General features: G+C 38.6%; 1 protein-coding gene across 1 annotated transcript; it reads left to right on the top strand.

The window, feature by feature from the left end:
- Positions 1 to 7,942: 7,942 nt before the first annotated feature.
- RB195_016899 (uncharacterized protein) lies at positions 7,943 to 12,677 on the top strand (the record flags this gene model as incomplete). Its single annotated transcript, XM_064183638.1, has 6 exons — positions 7,943 to 8,103; positions 8,165 to 8,327; positions 9,882 to 10,034; positions 11,034 to 11,243; positions 12,283 to 12,373; positions 12,505 to 12,677. 6 exons carry the CDS (start codon positions 7,943 to 7,945, stop codon positions 12,675 to 12,677), a joined length of 951 nt encoding a protein of 316 aa, XP_064039519.1.
- Between the last annotated feature and the right edge of the window lie 4,119 nt (positions 12,678 to 16,796).

Here is a 16,796-nt window from a genome sequence, read left to right as displayed (position 1 = left end):
GTGGTCGAGTTTTCGCTTCGCCGCCTCGTCGTCACCGTCTGTCCGTCCGTCCGTCGCAATCCCCATACCTGCACATCGTTCTTGTCCCATATCCGGCGTTGCCACTTATTCTTTCACTTTTTTTCTTGATTTCGTTTTGTGTTTGCGTTTTGAGTTGCCGTTTGAGCGAAGAATTTATGAAGTGATTTCCGTTAAATTCAGAGGTGAACGTAGTCCTACATTCAGGATTAATCTTACTATCCTCGGGTCTTCAGTGAGACAACACTTTTTCGTTAACAGAGCTCAATTACGGGCAGAAAAAAACCCACTCCCACTAAACTTTTAGTATTTAAGAAAGCTGTTAACAGATTCTACGGAAATAAGTAATTAAAGTTATTTAGAAAATTAGAGTTAACGAGTAATTAGCAAGTACTGTATTCAGTAACGTATGTGTGTACTCATTACTATATATTCTTTGGCTGTATTATTTGTGCTATTTGTTCGTTGTATACTTCATTCGTAAACACATGGATAGCCATTTAAAGAATAAATAAATAAATAAATAAATAAAGTGACTGAGAAGAAGCCATATTGTGGTTTTTTTAGCCACTAAGATTTTTTATTTTGTGTGTTCCTGATTAGAAAAACACAGTACGGTAGAATCTGGCGGTACATATACATACATTAAGCAAAATTAACTTTCTTTCCCAACCTAAATCATAACCACTTAAAACTAAACATTCAATGAACTTTCTTGAACTTGAACTTGAATTTTTCTCGTGGGCTCATCTGTTTTTTCGTCGTATGTACTTCTCTCTGCATTTTTTTTGCGGATTTTTTTTTCTGGATACGAGATTTTTTTTCGAACATCCTCCGCCGAAGAAATCATTGTTATTCCACTGTGTCCTAGTTTGAAGAATGCCCGATGCAATTCAGCTGAATTCCCAAATTTCGCATCCGTCCATCGCCGTCTACGGCGTTAAACTTGTTTTTTCAACATTCATTTTATTTCTTTTTACATTCTTTTATCCATTTTATTTTTCCTTTTACGTATTATCGAATTCTATTTAGTTTGGGAAGGGCTTCTGTTTCCTTTTTCATTTCCATCCACTTCAAATTTGGCTGAACCGGCTTCGAATGAATAAATGAACCGGTTCTTCTGGAATTAATGTTTAGGACAAAGGAAACTCCTGAATACGTGTAACTTTTTACAACACTGAATCAACGCGGACGAAGAGCAACTTTCCTAAGATCGATAAAGTCAGCGATTAATAGGAATAGCTTTAAAACACAAACTATTTTTGCGTGTTGAAGTCAGTGCGTACGTGAAATCAGTGCACAAATCTTCATAGAAAGGGAAAATTTTGCTTCCGTGATCTCAACAGCACTGGGTTTTTATTGATTCCTTATTCGTAATGCAGTGAATCCTCAATCTTCTTCAGATCCTTAGAAGTCTTACTTTTCTGTTATTTTTATATCATTTATTTGTTATTTGTCTACTTGCTACTATTTGTTATTTGTTTATTTATTTATATATTCCGGCAAGATCGATACAAACTATTAGAAAAATTGCAAGGGTACAGATTATATTCTTGTAAAATCTGCACTCCATAGTTCTTTATTTCTTTTAATGTAGACTGTTTACGCGATGAACGCGACTTTTACTTTTTTTTTGCTTTTTTTTGGTCATATGAAAAAAATGGATATTTTCTAAATATAATTTTTTACGAACATGGATCATATGTTGTCGTCTATTTGAGCCTGAAAATATTTCTAGAAAATATCCTCTCAAAGCGCTTAACATCTGAGAAGAAATGTTTTTCTAAGACAACAGACGTCCAGGTACTTCTAAAAATGTAACGAGTGGAAAATTAGAGGCGTTTTTTTTTCTTAAGAAACTTCAGCAATTTCGTAACGTCTATGCTCAAGCGACTGGGTTTCCCACGATATTAAGCGCACTGCAGGAAGACCGCCGACCCGATGGTCAGATTTCTTCGCGAAGTCCTTCAAAAAAAAGTATGATGATCTTCGTGTCCCACCCGAAAGGAGGAACCACTGGACTACTCTGCCAAGCGATCGGGACAAATGGAAGAATTACTGGCGCCCGCTCGACCAGTTCGAAGATCAACGGGAGCCAAGGTGATCAAGGTGATCCTCAAGCGAGAACGATATTTCACTCGGCAAATATCCAGAAACTACAAAAACCAATGTTCACGTCGGATTTCACGAGTCCGCACTTCAAACGCAACTGTGTGTTTGTCCCATTTGTTAGCAGCTAAGGAAGAAGGGCGAAGGATTTTTCTTTTCGCACTCCTGATCCAGTAAGGGAGCCCATTGAAGCACATTAATCATAGTCTGTAAATCCGCGCGAAAGACTTGTTTCTGGCAGTTTTCTGCACTTCTCATATGGTCGTTTCATATTATTGATTTTCTTATACGCATATTCTGAGTGTTTCGAATAGTTGGGTCGAATAATGCGTGGAAAAAGACATCTTCAGTGAAGGAGACTTGGGGAATTTCTGTAGGACGTTGTTTATTGTTTATCAGGCTGTTGTCTTTCTTAGATATACATGAAATTTGAACAAATATAAAAAATACGTATAGATCTATATTCTTTACACTTTTATTGCTCATTTCCTATTTCTATTGTCACTCTTTTTTTCATTTCATTCACTTTTATGTCGTGATTTTTCCGCGATCGGCTTGACAATCACAGATCTTTTAAATTTTTCCCATCAATTTATTTCCAATGGTCCAGTTCTGTCATTTAAGCCCTAAGGTTGAAATTCGTTTAATTTCGTGATCCGAAAAGATTATCCTAGACTCTTGAATAGATCTTTAACGACTTCAACGCGTTACATCATCGATTTCGTATACAGCTTTATCGCATCCAGATATATTGGCCGTACGAAACCTGTTTCCTCACTCATCCCCTATGCCGCACCCAAGTTGCTAGTGGGATCTCCGTTTACTATTCACTCCACATGCAAATTGCTCACGGCGACCTATTTGTTAAGTGGGTGTTATCCAAGAATGGCATAAATCGCTGGGACCAGTTCTCGCCATTTCCTCTTAGTTGTGCTTGGTAGAGGAATCTTCGAACAGATTGCATTTTTTGTTCGAATTTGAGGTAGAATTTCTGTTTCTATCCAGATCCATCAGGAAAACGTGTCGTTAAATCGAATTCAAGGTTGAAACTATTGAATCTACAGCAATTTGTGGTCTGAGGGATAAAATAAATTTTCCATTCAGTTATACATTCTAGAAATTTAGCTTTTCAATCTGATTGTGTTCTCCTCTTAACTGTTTTTTTTTTCTCCGGAAATTTTTCCTTGCCGTGCTAAACAAATCAACTCCACATTCAGGATTCACGGTTCCATAGTAGTTTATACATAAGATACAGTGACGAAAACTGGTCTCATTAATCCACAAATCATATTTGCTATAACAGAATATTATACAGACGTCTGATCGATTTTCTTCCCGTGCCTACTTCCTTTTCAAGACATTTTTTCAAGCCAATTTATCCGAAATTAATTATGAATATGATTGAATTTATGAATTGATTATGAATAATATAATTATGTCAGTTGCTGTTTTTGTTTACTGCTCCAATATGTTTGTAAATAGGGTCCTCAAATAATAGAATAGAAAATGTGGTAGGAAATCGATTGAATTAGTAACGTAGTAACTTGTTCGTGATTACGGATTTATCTCCTGAAACCGGATATGAAATATCTTTGAGGTTTGACACGCTAGGGTTATCCTAAGATCCATTACTTATCATATTTTGCTTAGTGAGACTCCGTTGGAACCCCGTTCTTTCCGGGTTCTGTCGCACCAGCCACTTCTCCTTCTTTTCCGAAGTCAGGAAACTTTCTTATCACTGTGTTCATCATTGCTTTTAAAATTTAAAGTCATATTTTCTTCTCAGCACCAATACGTGGCCCTTCTTCGTTCTTCTTGCTGGCTCATCTGATTCTATATTGAACTATTGGATTGTCAAAGGGAATTTCTCCCTAATTATTCAAAAAATGCCACATTTTTTATGGATTTTTTCCTACGTTGGGCGCATTTGCTATCGGACTTGTGGATCTCTTGTGTTCTAGTGTTATAACGGATGGTTGTTCCTAAGCGCAGTGAAGTAATAAAGAAAAGAGAATCAATTAGGATCGTGGATCAGGATCGCGTAGGTCTATACATACGTGTCTTTACAATCGTCCGGCAAAAGTTAGAAGAATTGGGCTAGGACACGTTACCCTACACGGTTTGCAGTTCTGTCATTGAAAAACGTTTATTTAAAGTTCTTGGACCTTTTTTCAAAGAAAAATTCACGAGTGATCTGAGAATTTTTGGGAATGAGGTCGTCAACTTCATTCGATGTGCATAGCCGTATAAGTTCTAGGCCAAACGAATCAATAGTCTGTTCGATAGACGAAGGTTACTGACTTTTTAGTGCTCGTAACGGTAAGTGAAGTGGTTCGGAATGAAAAAATAAATAAAAATGTTGAGATGTCGAAAAAAATGGTAAGAAACTTATGGAATAACCTAATATACATAGTGTAATTGATTTTGGTTGGAACTAACTTTTTCTGTTCTTGTGTTGTTGTGGCAGCTGGTACATAGTGAATAGTTCGAGGATAACGTAACTTCGTGAATTCCTCGCTTGACTTCTTTGCAATCGGTTTTTTGGGGAACAAATGCGATTAAATTTGTTCACCTTCGCTTACGTTGATCATCCAAGCATTAGCTGAAGTCGTTTTGTGTTTGTCTTTTTTTTTTTTGAAAACGTTTCGGGTTTGAGGAAAGAATCATACAAATCATACATATGCGGATCCTTTCCTTATTCGTTTAAGGAATTGATGACCTGTCAAAAAATATGTGAAGATAACACTGTGTTGTTTTTCTGTAGACGCCGGATCCTTCATGGTCCGGTTCTAATTTCTATTTTTCATGGATCGCCTTGTGTGTATTAAAATCTACTAGTATTCTTGTTTATTTCCTTCTACAGTGCAGAATAGTTCTGGATTCTTGTATTTTACGGTCCACATTTTTTTTCTATCCCGTTGTGACGTAAACACTTCAAACTCTAACCGACTTCTATCTCATCGCTCTTCTTCTCATTCATTCAAGAGTTGCGTCAATTTCGAGATCTTAGCGTATTTGACGTGCTCTTAAATTTTTTTTTTAGTAAACTTTCCTTTTCTTTTTCATAGGTTGCCAAACTGCGTAACTGCTGAACTGCGTGAGATCAAACGTAGAGTATGATGCTCTTCTTGTATAAACAAATAAATAAGTATATAAATAAATGAATAAATAAACTCATAGATACATAAACAAACAATAAATAGGCACATAAATGCATAAACAAATTCATTAATAAATAAATAAACGCTTGTATAAATATACTGTACTGTTTGAAAAGTTCGACTTTCAATGAACTTAGGCAGAGTAGTAGATGTCATACTGATTTTCAATAAGGTGCTTACCACATAATAATAATATGCGAGATTGTTAAATACTTTTATCGGGTAAAAATTTGAAAAAAAAATCGCTTTCTTTGAAGTCTGAATTGCTCAACTCAATTCACAGCCTAAACTGTACCAAATCTCTCCAAAACTAAGCAGACAAAGCCTATTTTTCAGTCACTGACGTATGCAGCGACTGCTCACCTTGGATCAGCTACCTTGGATCTATTAAAATCAGTACTGTACTAGTTTTAAATGTTAATAGTCTAAATATTGCAAGGGAGTGAGAGCAGTTTCAGTAGTCTTCGTTCTTTTTCCTTCAATGCAAAATATCTGATGTAGATCCATTGGCAGTTCATTATTCACGGGATAAATATAATATATGCGTTTTTCTTTTTGTTTTCGTTAAAGGGCGGCCGTATAAATTCCACGAGCTTCATTAACATTCCGTAATATGTTGAAAAACACAACACAATACAGGTGAAAATCGTATTTAGTCGTATTTATGAACGATCTGAGTTTTTGTGCTAGATTTCGACAACAATTTTTTAGAAAACAAATGTATATTTCCTAATTTCGTTCTTCCTTAGTGAATCTCCGTCTTCCTTACTGAATTCTGCTATTTTTGTTACAGTGATACGATATTTCCTCTCCGGACTAAACGATTTTTTTCGTGCAGCATTCTACTCTTTTACGAGTTACGTTTATACAGTTTTTTCATTTCCAAGATTTCACAGATTGCTTTATTTATTTATTTTCTTATGTTCATGATGAGAACTGCTAAACACTTCATATATTTTGCGTATGATAGCCGTGCGCCTATAACAAACCGTGCAAATCACATGGATTTGTAGGATGGATGCCCTGTTCCATTCATAATGACAATCTTTCAATGATGCAATGAACTTTGCGTGAACGTTCGCGTTGAGAAGCTAATGCGATCACACCATTCATCCAAGGACGTTTCCATGATTTTTCTTTTTTTCCAACTTAACACCTTTCATTTTCCGTGGAGAACTCGTGGCACCTGACGCTCTTCTTTTCCTCAACGTATCACGTCAAAAGACTATAAAATGGCTCAGTATTCTGCTTCAGTGAGCGAATAAACTTAGCGCTGATTAAAAAAAATCACTGAAAAATAAAGTTAATTGTTGATAAAAAAAAATAAATGAATTGTTTAGAAAAAAAGAAAAAAAAAAGAAAAAAAGCAAGTAGCCGCCATTCTTGAATTTGGCTTGCAAACAACGGCTTCACGACGGCTTGCAATGCGACGTGCCACCCTTGTGCACGCACCGCTGAACGTGTGTACAGGGGCCCGTTCTAACGCATCTCGTAGGTACTAAAGCGATTCCCATGCCGTTATTTACGACGATTACGGAGGAATGAGCGGAACCACGTAGTTTTCCGCAATCTACGACTCTGAATAGAAGCTTTCGAACAGAAATTCATACCACTTCAGATTTACGGTATGTTGCCTTTAAGCCAGAAATATGATAGAGAAGAATTAGGTGACAAAAATGGGTCTGGCCGGGTGATGCTTGTATGTCATACCACCACGTAAGGAGCAATTTGATAGATTTCAGTGAATGTGGCGAAATTTTAGAATGTACTTCCTGCGCCACTTGTAAAAACGTATACGCATGACGCATGGGACGACCATAAGCGCGAAGACGCTTACTTCCTCCTCATTGTCCTGAAAAACCCCGTGGAAATTGCGTTGTCGATCCATTTTCCCTACGAGGCACCCAACAACGTGCCAGTTCTGCGAGCTGTAAACGCGATGTCTGCCAGCAAATGGGAGAGAAAAGCATTAGCATTCGGTCAGTTATCCACTGGCAGACGCGATGCGTACGCCTGCGTTCGAGGGTGTAGCAAGTTGTTAGGTGCTTCGTAGGAAAATTTGGTCGACAGGACAGCTTCCCACGACATTTTTCGAGGCAGTTGGAGAGAATGCGCTATGTACACTCCAAGCTCTATCTTCTCGTGAAAAGATCGCAACATCGTTAATTTCCTGGTACGCTGGCTTGAAGCATGGTACCCTCTACATACGGAACTCGATTTTGATAACTTGGGAATAATAATGACTAATTTCCTGTTCCGGCCATTCGTAACCGATCCATTCAATCCGCCGGTCGAATAAGTAAAGATCTTTCATTCTTATTTTCTCTGGACGTTCTCTTACTAATCACTCCAATTCATACTCTGTAATTTATCATCTTTCAATCTAATTATGGAAAACATCTGTAACCGTCTTTCCTCTTCACTCAAAAATTTCTTACCTTTCTATCTTGCGACCGCAGGTCGATAGAGGCGGCGGATAGAGGGGGAAGAGACACTGCATTGAGCATTGAAAGGAGTGTGTCGCGGCAGACGCGTCACGGTCATGCTGTTGAACATATTCGGCCTTGACTATTTTTGATTCGTTAAACGCTCATTCTTCTCATTCTTGCCGGAAGGTATCTAACGGTGCTGAATCCTATCCTAGATACATGAGGATGCGTCGATGTTTGCGATGTCGATCTCATGAACTTTGTCGTGATCATGGTTCATATCGATTAGTTACTCGTGACAAACTACGACCATCTATGTGGATCAATCAATACGTGATGCGTCACTATCGCCCTACTAATATGACTTATTCGATGTGCGCAAAGAGGTAGATTTTGGAGCGAAATTAAATTTATCAGGAAAATGAATTGTGATTTAATAGATTTCAGCGTTTTTCACTGGACTAATGAAACGATCAACATATGGAGTCATTTGTTAGGATTCGTATATTTCACCTATCGTCAGTACGAGATGAATGCCTATCGTATACCGCTAATGGGTGGTCATTTTCAAGATCACCTTGTCATATCATTATCATTATTTGGAGCGCAGGTAATTTTCCGTTTGCTTATTTCAATTTCAAAGTGCTTATGACCATTATGGACAACTCCCAGCTGCGTGGTTGGCAGAGAGGGTGATTGCATGGTATCTGTCAGGAGTGGTTATCGTATCACGTGCAAGTTGTGTGGTGACGATTATACATAAGGGAAACAGGACTCCATGGGTCGGGTTGGGGTCAAGGAGTATCTAGACGGTCTTACGAAATCTAAGCTCTTCACCCCACCCGGAGTACACTAAATTATACGCCATGAAAACTTCAAAATAGTAGTAGAGGTCGAGGTACTATCTTTCGAGACCGAGATCATGGCACGCAGAACACTAGAGGCATTTTGGATTACCGCCAAAAGTCCAAAATCAACAGGAACGATGAGTGCATTGCACATTCAGAAACGAACTAGTCCCATATCAGGATCTGTGCGGGTTTTTGTCTACAAAGAGGGCCTCCGTGACCCTTATAAAAACCTTTAAAACTTATATATGTGGAACGTGTTTGTGTTGATGTTGTTGTTGAGTGATTTGATGTTTGTTACGTGATTAGATTCAACAAGTAAGCTAAGCACTATGTGTTGTTCGCTAAGTCAGCCTATCGTTTGAATGCTTTCTGTAGGGTGAATAGGAAAATATTTCTAATCGAATGCCCAGAACAGCCGCAAGACACGCTCCATTTGAAATTCTAGCAAAAAAATGGGCGAAAGCGTGAAATGAATTTAGTATGTACAATCGAATCAAAGCATTTTGATGTACAGCATAGAGATCATTAGCTGAGTGATGTTTAGGGTACGGTAGTAAACTGCGTAAACGCAGCATTCGCAGGGATATGCGTGATTGTGCAACTGCTCCAGATGTTTAATTTAAAGGCATCACCCCACGAATCTGAGGTGGTACGGATTTCAGGTGGAGTATTCGTGTACGGGATCGCAGATTATGGAGAGAAGAGTGATTCCGTCCATTTCTTCCTAATTGCCGTAAAAAGCGGCCCGGAAGATGCGGCGCGCGCATAAGGCTGGCGTGCTCCAATCAAACTCGTTGTAGAAAGTAGCGCGCCGGAATGCTCGAAAACGTATCTTCCGAGCATTTTTTTTTGCGGCAATTAGGAAGAAGTGGACGGAATCACCCTTCTCTCCATAATCTATGATCCCGTATACGAATACTCCACCTAAAATCCGTATCACCTCAGATTCGTGGGGTGATGCCTTTAATGAAATATGAGTGGACAGTTCACCTTAAAAGCATCACTCCACGAATCTAGGGTGGTACGGGTTTAGGATGGTAATGCCTATACGGGGTCGTAGATTGCGGGAAAAAGGATTATTCCGTTCACCTATCCATCAGTGTATCAGTGTAAACGGACAATTCCGAAACGCGACGCGACTTACGGCGGCTTCCGTTGCAATGCACAACCACTGCGCCCCACCTCGCCTGCGATTTGTCAGAATGGGTTTTCGAATGGGTTGCGCATTACCCGGCTGAAACACGTACCATTCTAGATTCGTGGGATGATGCCTTGAACAGAGAACTGCGAAAAAAAAACCGCAACTATTTAAGGTATGTATGCTATTTTCGGCAGCTTATCATACGTTTTGTTGTGCAAACGAGAAGAAACGACAAAAATTCCTCAAACTTGACATCTTTGGAATTTCCGCAGGATTACTTGGGATGTATTTATCTGGAATTTACACGGCGTTCTTCTGTTTTGAGGCAAGTTTTGCTGAATTTTTCAGCAGTTCGTAGCATTTTTATTTTAGATTTTATTTTATAATTATTTGTGCATTATTTATCAATATATTTATATACCATGTATTTGAAAGAGCTCTTTTTGCTGTACAAGAACAAGATTTGTGATTTTTTCGAATTTCGAATTCGATTTTTTTGATGTTTTTTTTTCGAAGATTTTAATTACCCACAAGTTTTTAGGCTTAAAAATGGAATATCCAGGAAGCAAAAATCAATTTCAAAATTGTTTTCTTTGTTTCATGTTGACGTAGAGACACGAGCCCTCGACACCAATGACGATTCTATACAGAATTCGCTGGTTGTGACTGCGTGTCGGTCGATGTCTGGGGAAACGTTGCGAAACAATTTGAAGGCGGTTTTCCTTGTTTGCTTCTGTAAGCTCGTGAGGCACCCAAGACTCCAATTATCCGGTAAATCCCAGCGAGGATGATTAGCGATGGTTACACGAGCGCAGTTCATTTTTTCGGCCAAGCCACGTCTTGTTTGACGACCGTCCTCCTTCACATGTGCTCCGAGACGCTCCTCGTCGAATTCTGAAGGATATGCGGTCCGAGGCGTGTGGTGGAGGTCAAAGTCGCTTTTTTTTGAACTTGCAAACCATTTCCGTGCTGTGGACTCCCTCAAGGCACCTTCTCCGTATATGTTGCAAATGTCCCGAGCTGCTTCAATAGCTTTTCGACCTCGATGAAAAGCGAAGAATAGCAAGCGACAGAAATCTTGATTTTTCCTCCTGGATATTCTTGACCCTCAAAAATTGTGAATGATTAGACTTTTTGAGAAAAATTGTAATAGCCTTGTACAGGGAAAAGAGGTCTTTCTAAAAGTGCACACATTTTGACAATTAATGGACAAATAATTATGAAAATAAAGTCTAAAATAAAAACGCTACGATAATAGTTCGAAATAAGTTTACATGCTAGCACAAACAACTACTCATCTACAGTACCACTAAAATCGTTACAGGACTGCCTGGAAACATATTTCTACATGCTGATGTCAATTTTCTTAATAGCTCTATACGTACCAACTCGAGAAGACTTCTTTGATAGAAAAATTGTCGGATCTCGGATCGGTTACCTACATATGATCTACAGTTTTATTGTGATCTGTGGCGTTTGTCCGACTACCCATTGGGTCTTTTTGCATGGAGGACTTGCCAGCGAACATGTTACGGTAGGTTGACCATACTTGATTTGATTTTGGCTACATGCCAAAAAAAAGCACTTTTTATGCTAACAATTCAAGAGTTTTGAGAAGAAAAGAAAATACTTGAGCAAAAATGTGTAAAAAAAAAGAGCAGGACATTGGAACTGATGCTGATTCTTCATTGCGTATCCCAGCGTCACATAGTCGCCAGCGCTATGTTTGTTCGGATAACTGGGATAAACGGGTCTGTGTAGCAATTCACTGCACTATTGGCCCCCGAACGCACTTTCTCTAAGTTTTCCTCTGGCTCCATCAGATAGTCATAATAATCTTCTAATGTATCCACAAAATGAACAAAGAGGGATGCTAAATGACCATTAAAGGATGAAGTGATGGGCATGTCAATCAGTTTGGGAAGCGCCAACGAGTTTAACTTCATCTCGTAATCGTTGAGGTTTTGGAACGCGTGTTGGCCTATACAATGACTTGCTTGGGCTAGCCAATGATAAAGTCAGTGTTTTATACTCCCAGACATGTCTAACACCAATTTATCGACCCCGAAGGGATTAATGACTTGTTTTGCACTAGGTTGGTTGCGAACCATCGACCGTATAGCTACAGCGGACCTCTAACCGATTGCGCCACACCGCCCTAATCAAAACTCCTCCTCAAAAATAATCGTTGGTTGAGCGAAATGTTCGGTGATGCATTGTAAATAACTGGAAAACGTCAAGAAGGATTTACAGGTATAGATAGGCCAAAAGGCCCTGAAGCAACGTTCATTTGCTCAAGCGAAGAGGTGGCTGCGGTCCAGGGTGGAACTCCTACTCATCTCCTCAGTCCGATCGCAAGATGCGAAAGTTCCGTCTCGATCGCAACCGCTTACGCAGTCGCACCGAATTCCACGCGGTTTTGACTTGATTATATGATAGAAAATAGTTTTCCTGCAGTAGAATTGTTATAGATGCGTGGCGGTCATCCGGATAGACATAAGTACCTAATTCTTTGACTCTGTTCCTCAAATCCAGCCACAATTTTCTAATACATCTTTTTAAATAGTTTTTAGAAATGCCTGATTGACATTTTTGTCTTATATGGTCTCGTCGCTGCGGCATTTTTCTTCTACGTAACGTTGCTGCCGGAACGACTTTCTCCTGGTCAGTTAAAGCATAAATTCTCTAGAATTTTACTCGCATTCCAAATTGTGTTGGGATGTGATCTTTGCGGAAAAAAAAAACGAAAAAACCAAGTACTATGCATAATTTTTTAATGCGAAATAATTTTTCAGGGACATTTGATCTCATTGGTTGTTCACATCAATGGTGGCATGTGTTAATACTGTCAGCGATGGTTTATTGGCAACATGCCGGTGCTGAATTGTTATCGTTCTACCGTATGAAGCATTCTTCGTGTGAGGATGTTGCAATGACATCTTCATGGAATAGCAGTGCAATTAGTTAACGATAATTGTTTATTATCTAGGAAATGTGAATATTTTCACCTTTTTACTGACGAATCTCATACGTTCCTCTTTTATGGAGGAGCGGAATCTCTGCTCCACTGTTAATCACTAGGTTTTTTTAAAAACTTTTTCTAAAAAATAATTTATATTTTTAGAAGCTAAGTCAGAGAGTTTCCTTAACTATTGATTTCCATTACATCATTTTGATATTTATTTGATGGTTTTGATGAATATTAGCTGTAACAGCTAAATAAAGATTAAATAAAATCCGGATGACGTTTCACACAGAATATATCCTAGGAATTTACGAATCTTTCAAGAAATCCGAGCGTTGAAATGATCTACAGATTCACATTACAACATTTTCTAACATTCTGGGAATTGTTCCTATGGAGCACTGCTATCGATGGATCGATTATTACCCATTAAAAATTCTTTGAAAAAATCCATCTATTGGCTCCTTTAGAGTGTTTTGCTGCGTAATTGCGAGAAAAAAGAAACAGACATTGCGGAAATTTATAATTCTCTGACGGGAAATTAACCCAATTTCTCCGGTTTTCTGCATTTTTGAGCCGAATGACTAAAATTTCGTACTATCCCAGAAATGGCACGCTTCAGAAGGTTTACGTTTTTTCTTTTTTTTGCCGGATCAAAATCCTGCCACAAGGCTCTCTATCGAATTGTTGCGGATACTGAGAGGAATTTCTTTGGAATACTGGCCACCCAGAAATAGTCAGCTACTAAGGTTTTTTTCCTTCAAAATTCCTAAATATTCTGTAGCATTATCGACGAACACCGCTGAAAAATATTAGGCGATTATGTTCAGAAGAGGGTTTTTTTTAAACGTATTTTCATTAATTTTACGTAAGTGCAGTAGAGGAGCAAAATAGTTACGAGGCTCGACGATGAAGCTCTAGTTTAAAAAAGTTAAAATGGCACGTTACATTATGAAGTTAGAAAGACACATCCAGTCTAATTAGGATGGATTTAATATAGCCGAAATATGGAGGAAACCCATCATGTCAGAATTTCTAGCAGAAAGCATGAGCTAATGGACTTCTTCTCTACGGGACCCTAAAGGATCGGTTCGAAAACCGCATATACAGATAGTAAAAAAAATCTACACAATGAAATACGAGGGGGTATTTGAATTTAATACGTAACTCTTTTATTTCTCAAATATTCCGTTCCTAGATGCGTTTCTACAATACTTTTTGCACCCATGAGCTTTTATTATAGTACACCAACATATATTGAAAAAAAAGACTACAAGGAAATGCAAACATTTCGAAGCCGCAGTGAATCCGTGCATAATTTAAAGAGATTTCCTAGGATATTATAGAAGATTCTGATCTCTATGTATTTATAAGGGACAAAACTGAGGAGTTCAACCGTTGCATCAACAGAAGGAGCGGTTTTTTTCATTATAGCAACGAGGAAAAAATTCAGAAAAGAAAGGTGCAATTTCACCTCTGTCTGCACGATCGATCGGAACTTCCAATCCGTTCTAGTGCTCACCAAGCCCTTCCGGAGTCGATCAATTGGTACCAGGCTTGTCTAGGAGGATAAAAACACTGACTTGACACATTGGCTACCCCCGCAAGACATTGTATAGGCCAGTTGCACGCCCATGAATCTCAAACGATCACTGAATTGAAGAGAACGTTTGGGCGGGTACCAAGCGGATTAATTAACGCCAGACACTTTATCCTTTATCCTTTATTCACTTTTATTTGAAGATGCAAAAAAGAATGAAAAATGGCGACTCCTCTTTCTATCCTAGGAAAAAACCATCAGAAAAATTATCTTAGAAAAAAACCGTTAGAAAAAATCCTAGAAAAAGACTTATGATGGAATTGTCATCTGAGGACGTTGGTTGCATGTGAAAGAATTGAATATACAAAGAAGGTCGCTCGTCCCTGGATTTCCAGCAGGAAAAATGAGGGCAAAAACGTATTCATAAGAAACAAATTATGTGCCCTGTTGAACCAGGTAATGACTGCGTCGACGCATGTAAATTGATGGAAAAGAAAATCTTTTACCGTCTAACTATTCGCCACATTTAAAAACGATTTTTCTGCTAGCGAAAAGTTATCTAGTTTTTATTTTCATAGATATTATTGTCTATTTATTTAACTATATATTATAACTAACTATACATTATAACTATTTAACTATATATATATATATATATATATATATATTACCAGTCTGAGCGTCCGGCTAAAGCCGCACTTCAGACTTTCTGTAGTGTTTGCTTCGCTCCCCTTCACTGATCAACGAAAATTAATATTAGTGTTATTAGTTGTATGAAATTGGACTTGTGTATCTCCAGCAATCCTTAATTTTTGAAATTATAACTGAAAATTCCATAGTCTTCTTTCTAAACGCCTTAGTTCTACATTTGCAAAACATTTGAGCTTCAGCTTCAAACCTTCCTTATCAATATATTATAGACAACATTTAAAAGTATCACGCTAAATATGGGTTTTTCTCCTGTTTTCTATATACGGTTATCAAACAGTAGTGTTTTATCATAAAATGACGTGAAAGATATCATCCTACTGATAAAAATAACGTTCCACGTCAGATCACATAAACATCCTGCTACTATTTAAGCAGCCGTTTTCATGCGCGTTTCCACTTTCTGAGAACGGCATGATACCAACTTGAGGCGAACGAAGAAGGAAATAGATACGCGGAGGAGTTATGAAGGTGAAAAGCAACGCTCCCAGTGACCACGGCTATGAAACATCTTTAACCATTTATCTTTTGCGACATGCACACTAAGTTATTACGCACCATTTCGACACCGCGGGACCCGTTGCAACCCATTCTATGGCCTTCTGGCGTCGGTGCAGGATCCGACGCCGTGGGACCCGTTGCACCCGCTTTTATAGGTATCTTGCGCCTTTGGACCCGTCGCACCCCCTTCTACAGGTATCTGGCGCCAGTGGACCCGTCACATCCCCTTCTATAGGTATCTGGCGCCGATGGACCCGCCGCACCCCATTTTATAGCTTTCTAACGTCGAGGCACCAACTCGACGCCGGCGGACCCGTCGTACCCCCCTTTTTGAATTTCATGACTCTCTCTCTCTCTCACACACACACACACACACACACACACACACACACACACACACACACACACACACACACACACACACACACACACACACACACACACACACACACACACACACACACACACACACACACACACACACACACACGTGACAGAATAAGCCCGTTATTATATATCATGATACTATGTATTTATTAGTTATTTATAGAATATTTATTTAACTTAGAAAAAAACTACATGTGAAGTATATGAAGTTTGTAGAATATATAGTTTCTAGTATATATACCTCGTAGTTATATATATATATATATATATATATATCTTAAAAATAAAGTACATCTATGTGAGAGATTCCCCGAAAATCTCCTGGATCCTGCTTAATTAACTTTCTATATGGTATTTATCAACAGTAAACTCTGTCTTGTATTTTATTTAAATCTTAATAGATGTCTCCTCGATACCTTGATCCTTCCAAGCTCCCTGTGTTCAAACTGTGAGGGAAAGAGTTCTCTATATAGTGCGCTTCATAATTTGGTCATCTACGTACGTGGAAAACCCGCTAAGCGCCGTAAATCACATTCAGGAAGCGGAAATCGTGGAAAAGTGACCGATGCGCTTCGATGATAATCGAAAATCCTTCTTTCCTTGGATTTTTGGGGTGCGTTTGTGATGTTCTCCCTGAATAAACACTCAATCAGGGATTGCCACTTTAAAACGTATTTCTCGTTTAGAAACTGTCCTGTACTGTAAAAAAGTAGGTTATTTTAGCAAAAATATCTAAGCGTAACCTCTAGGAATTGTCTCTTTTCTCCAAGGAACGAAGACAAGAATCCAGAAATGAATGGTGCAATTTCTTCTTACGTGCTCATATAAGCTCCCATTATTCGGAAGAGTGAATGGTAAACGGCGATTCTTTATTGTATGCTGAAGAACACTGTGAAATTAAGCGACGAGCATTTTTCTGGCACTTGAGGTCATGTCTGGATTTAAATTAGCTCAGGAATTTCGCCTATTCAACCTTAGCGCCAATC

This window comes from Necator americanus, chromosome II (assembly GCF_031761385.1).
Source record: "Necator americanus strain Aroian chromosome II, whole genome shotgun sequence".
Lineage (NCBI taxonomy): Eukaryota > Metazoa > Nematoda > Chromadorea > Rhabditida > Ancylostomatidae > Necator > Necator americanus.
Note: the sequence above shows the minus strand (reverse complement) of the source record. Positions and strands in the feature narration are given on the sequence as shown.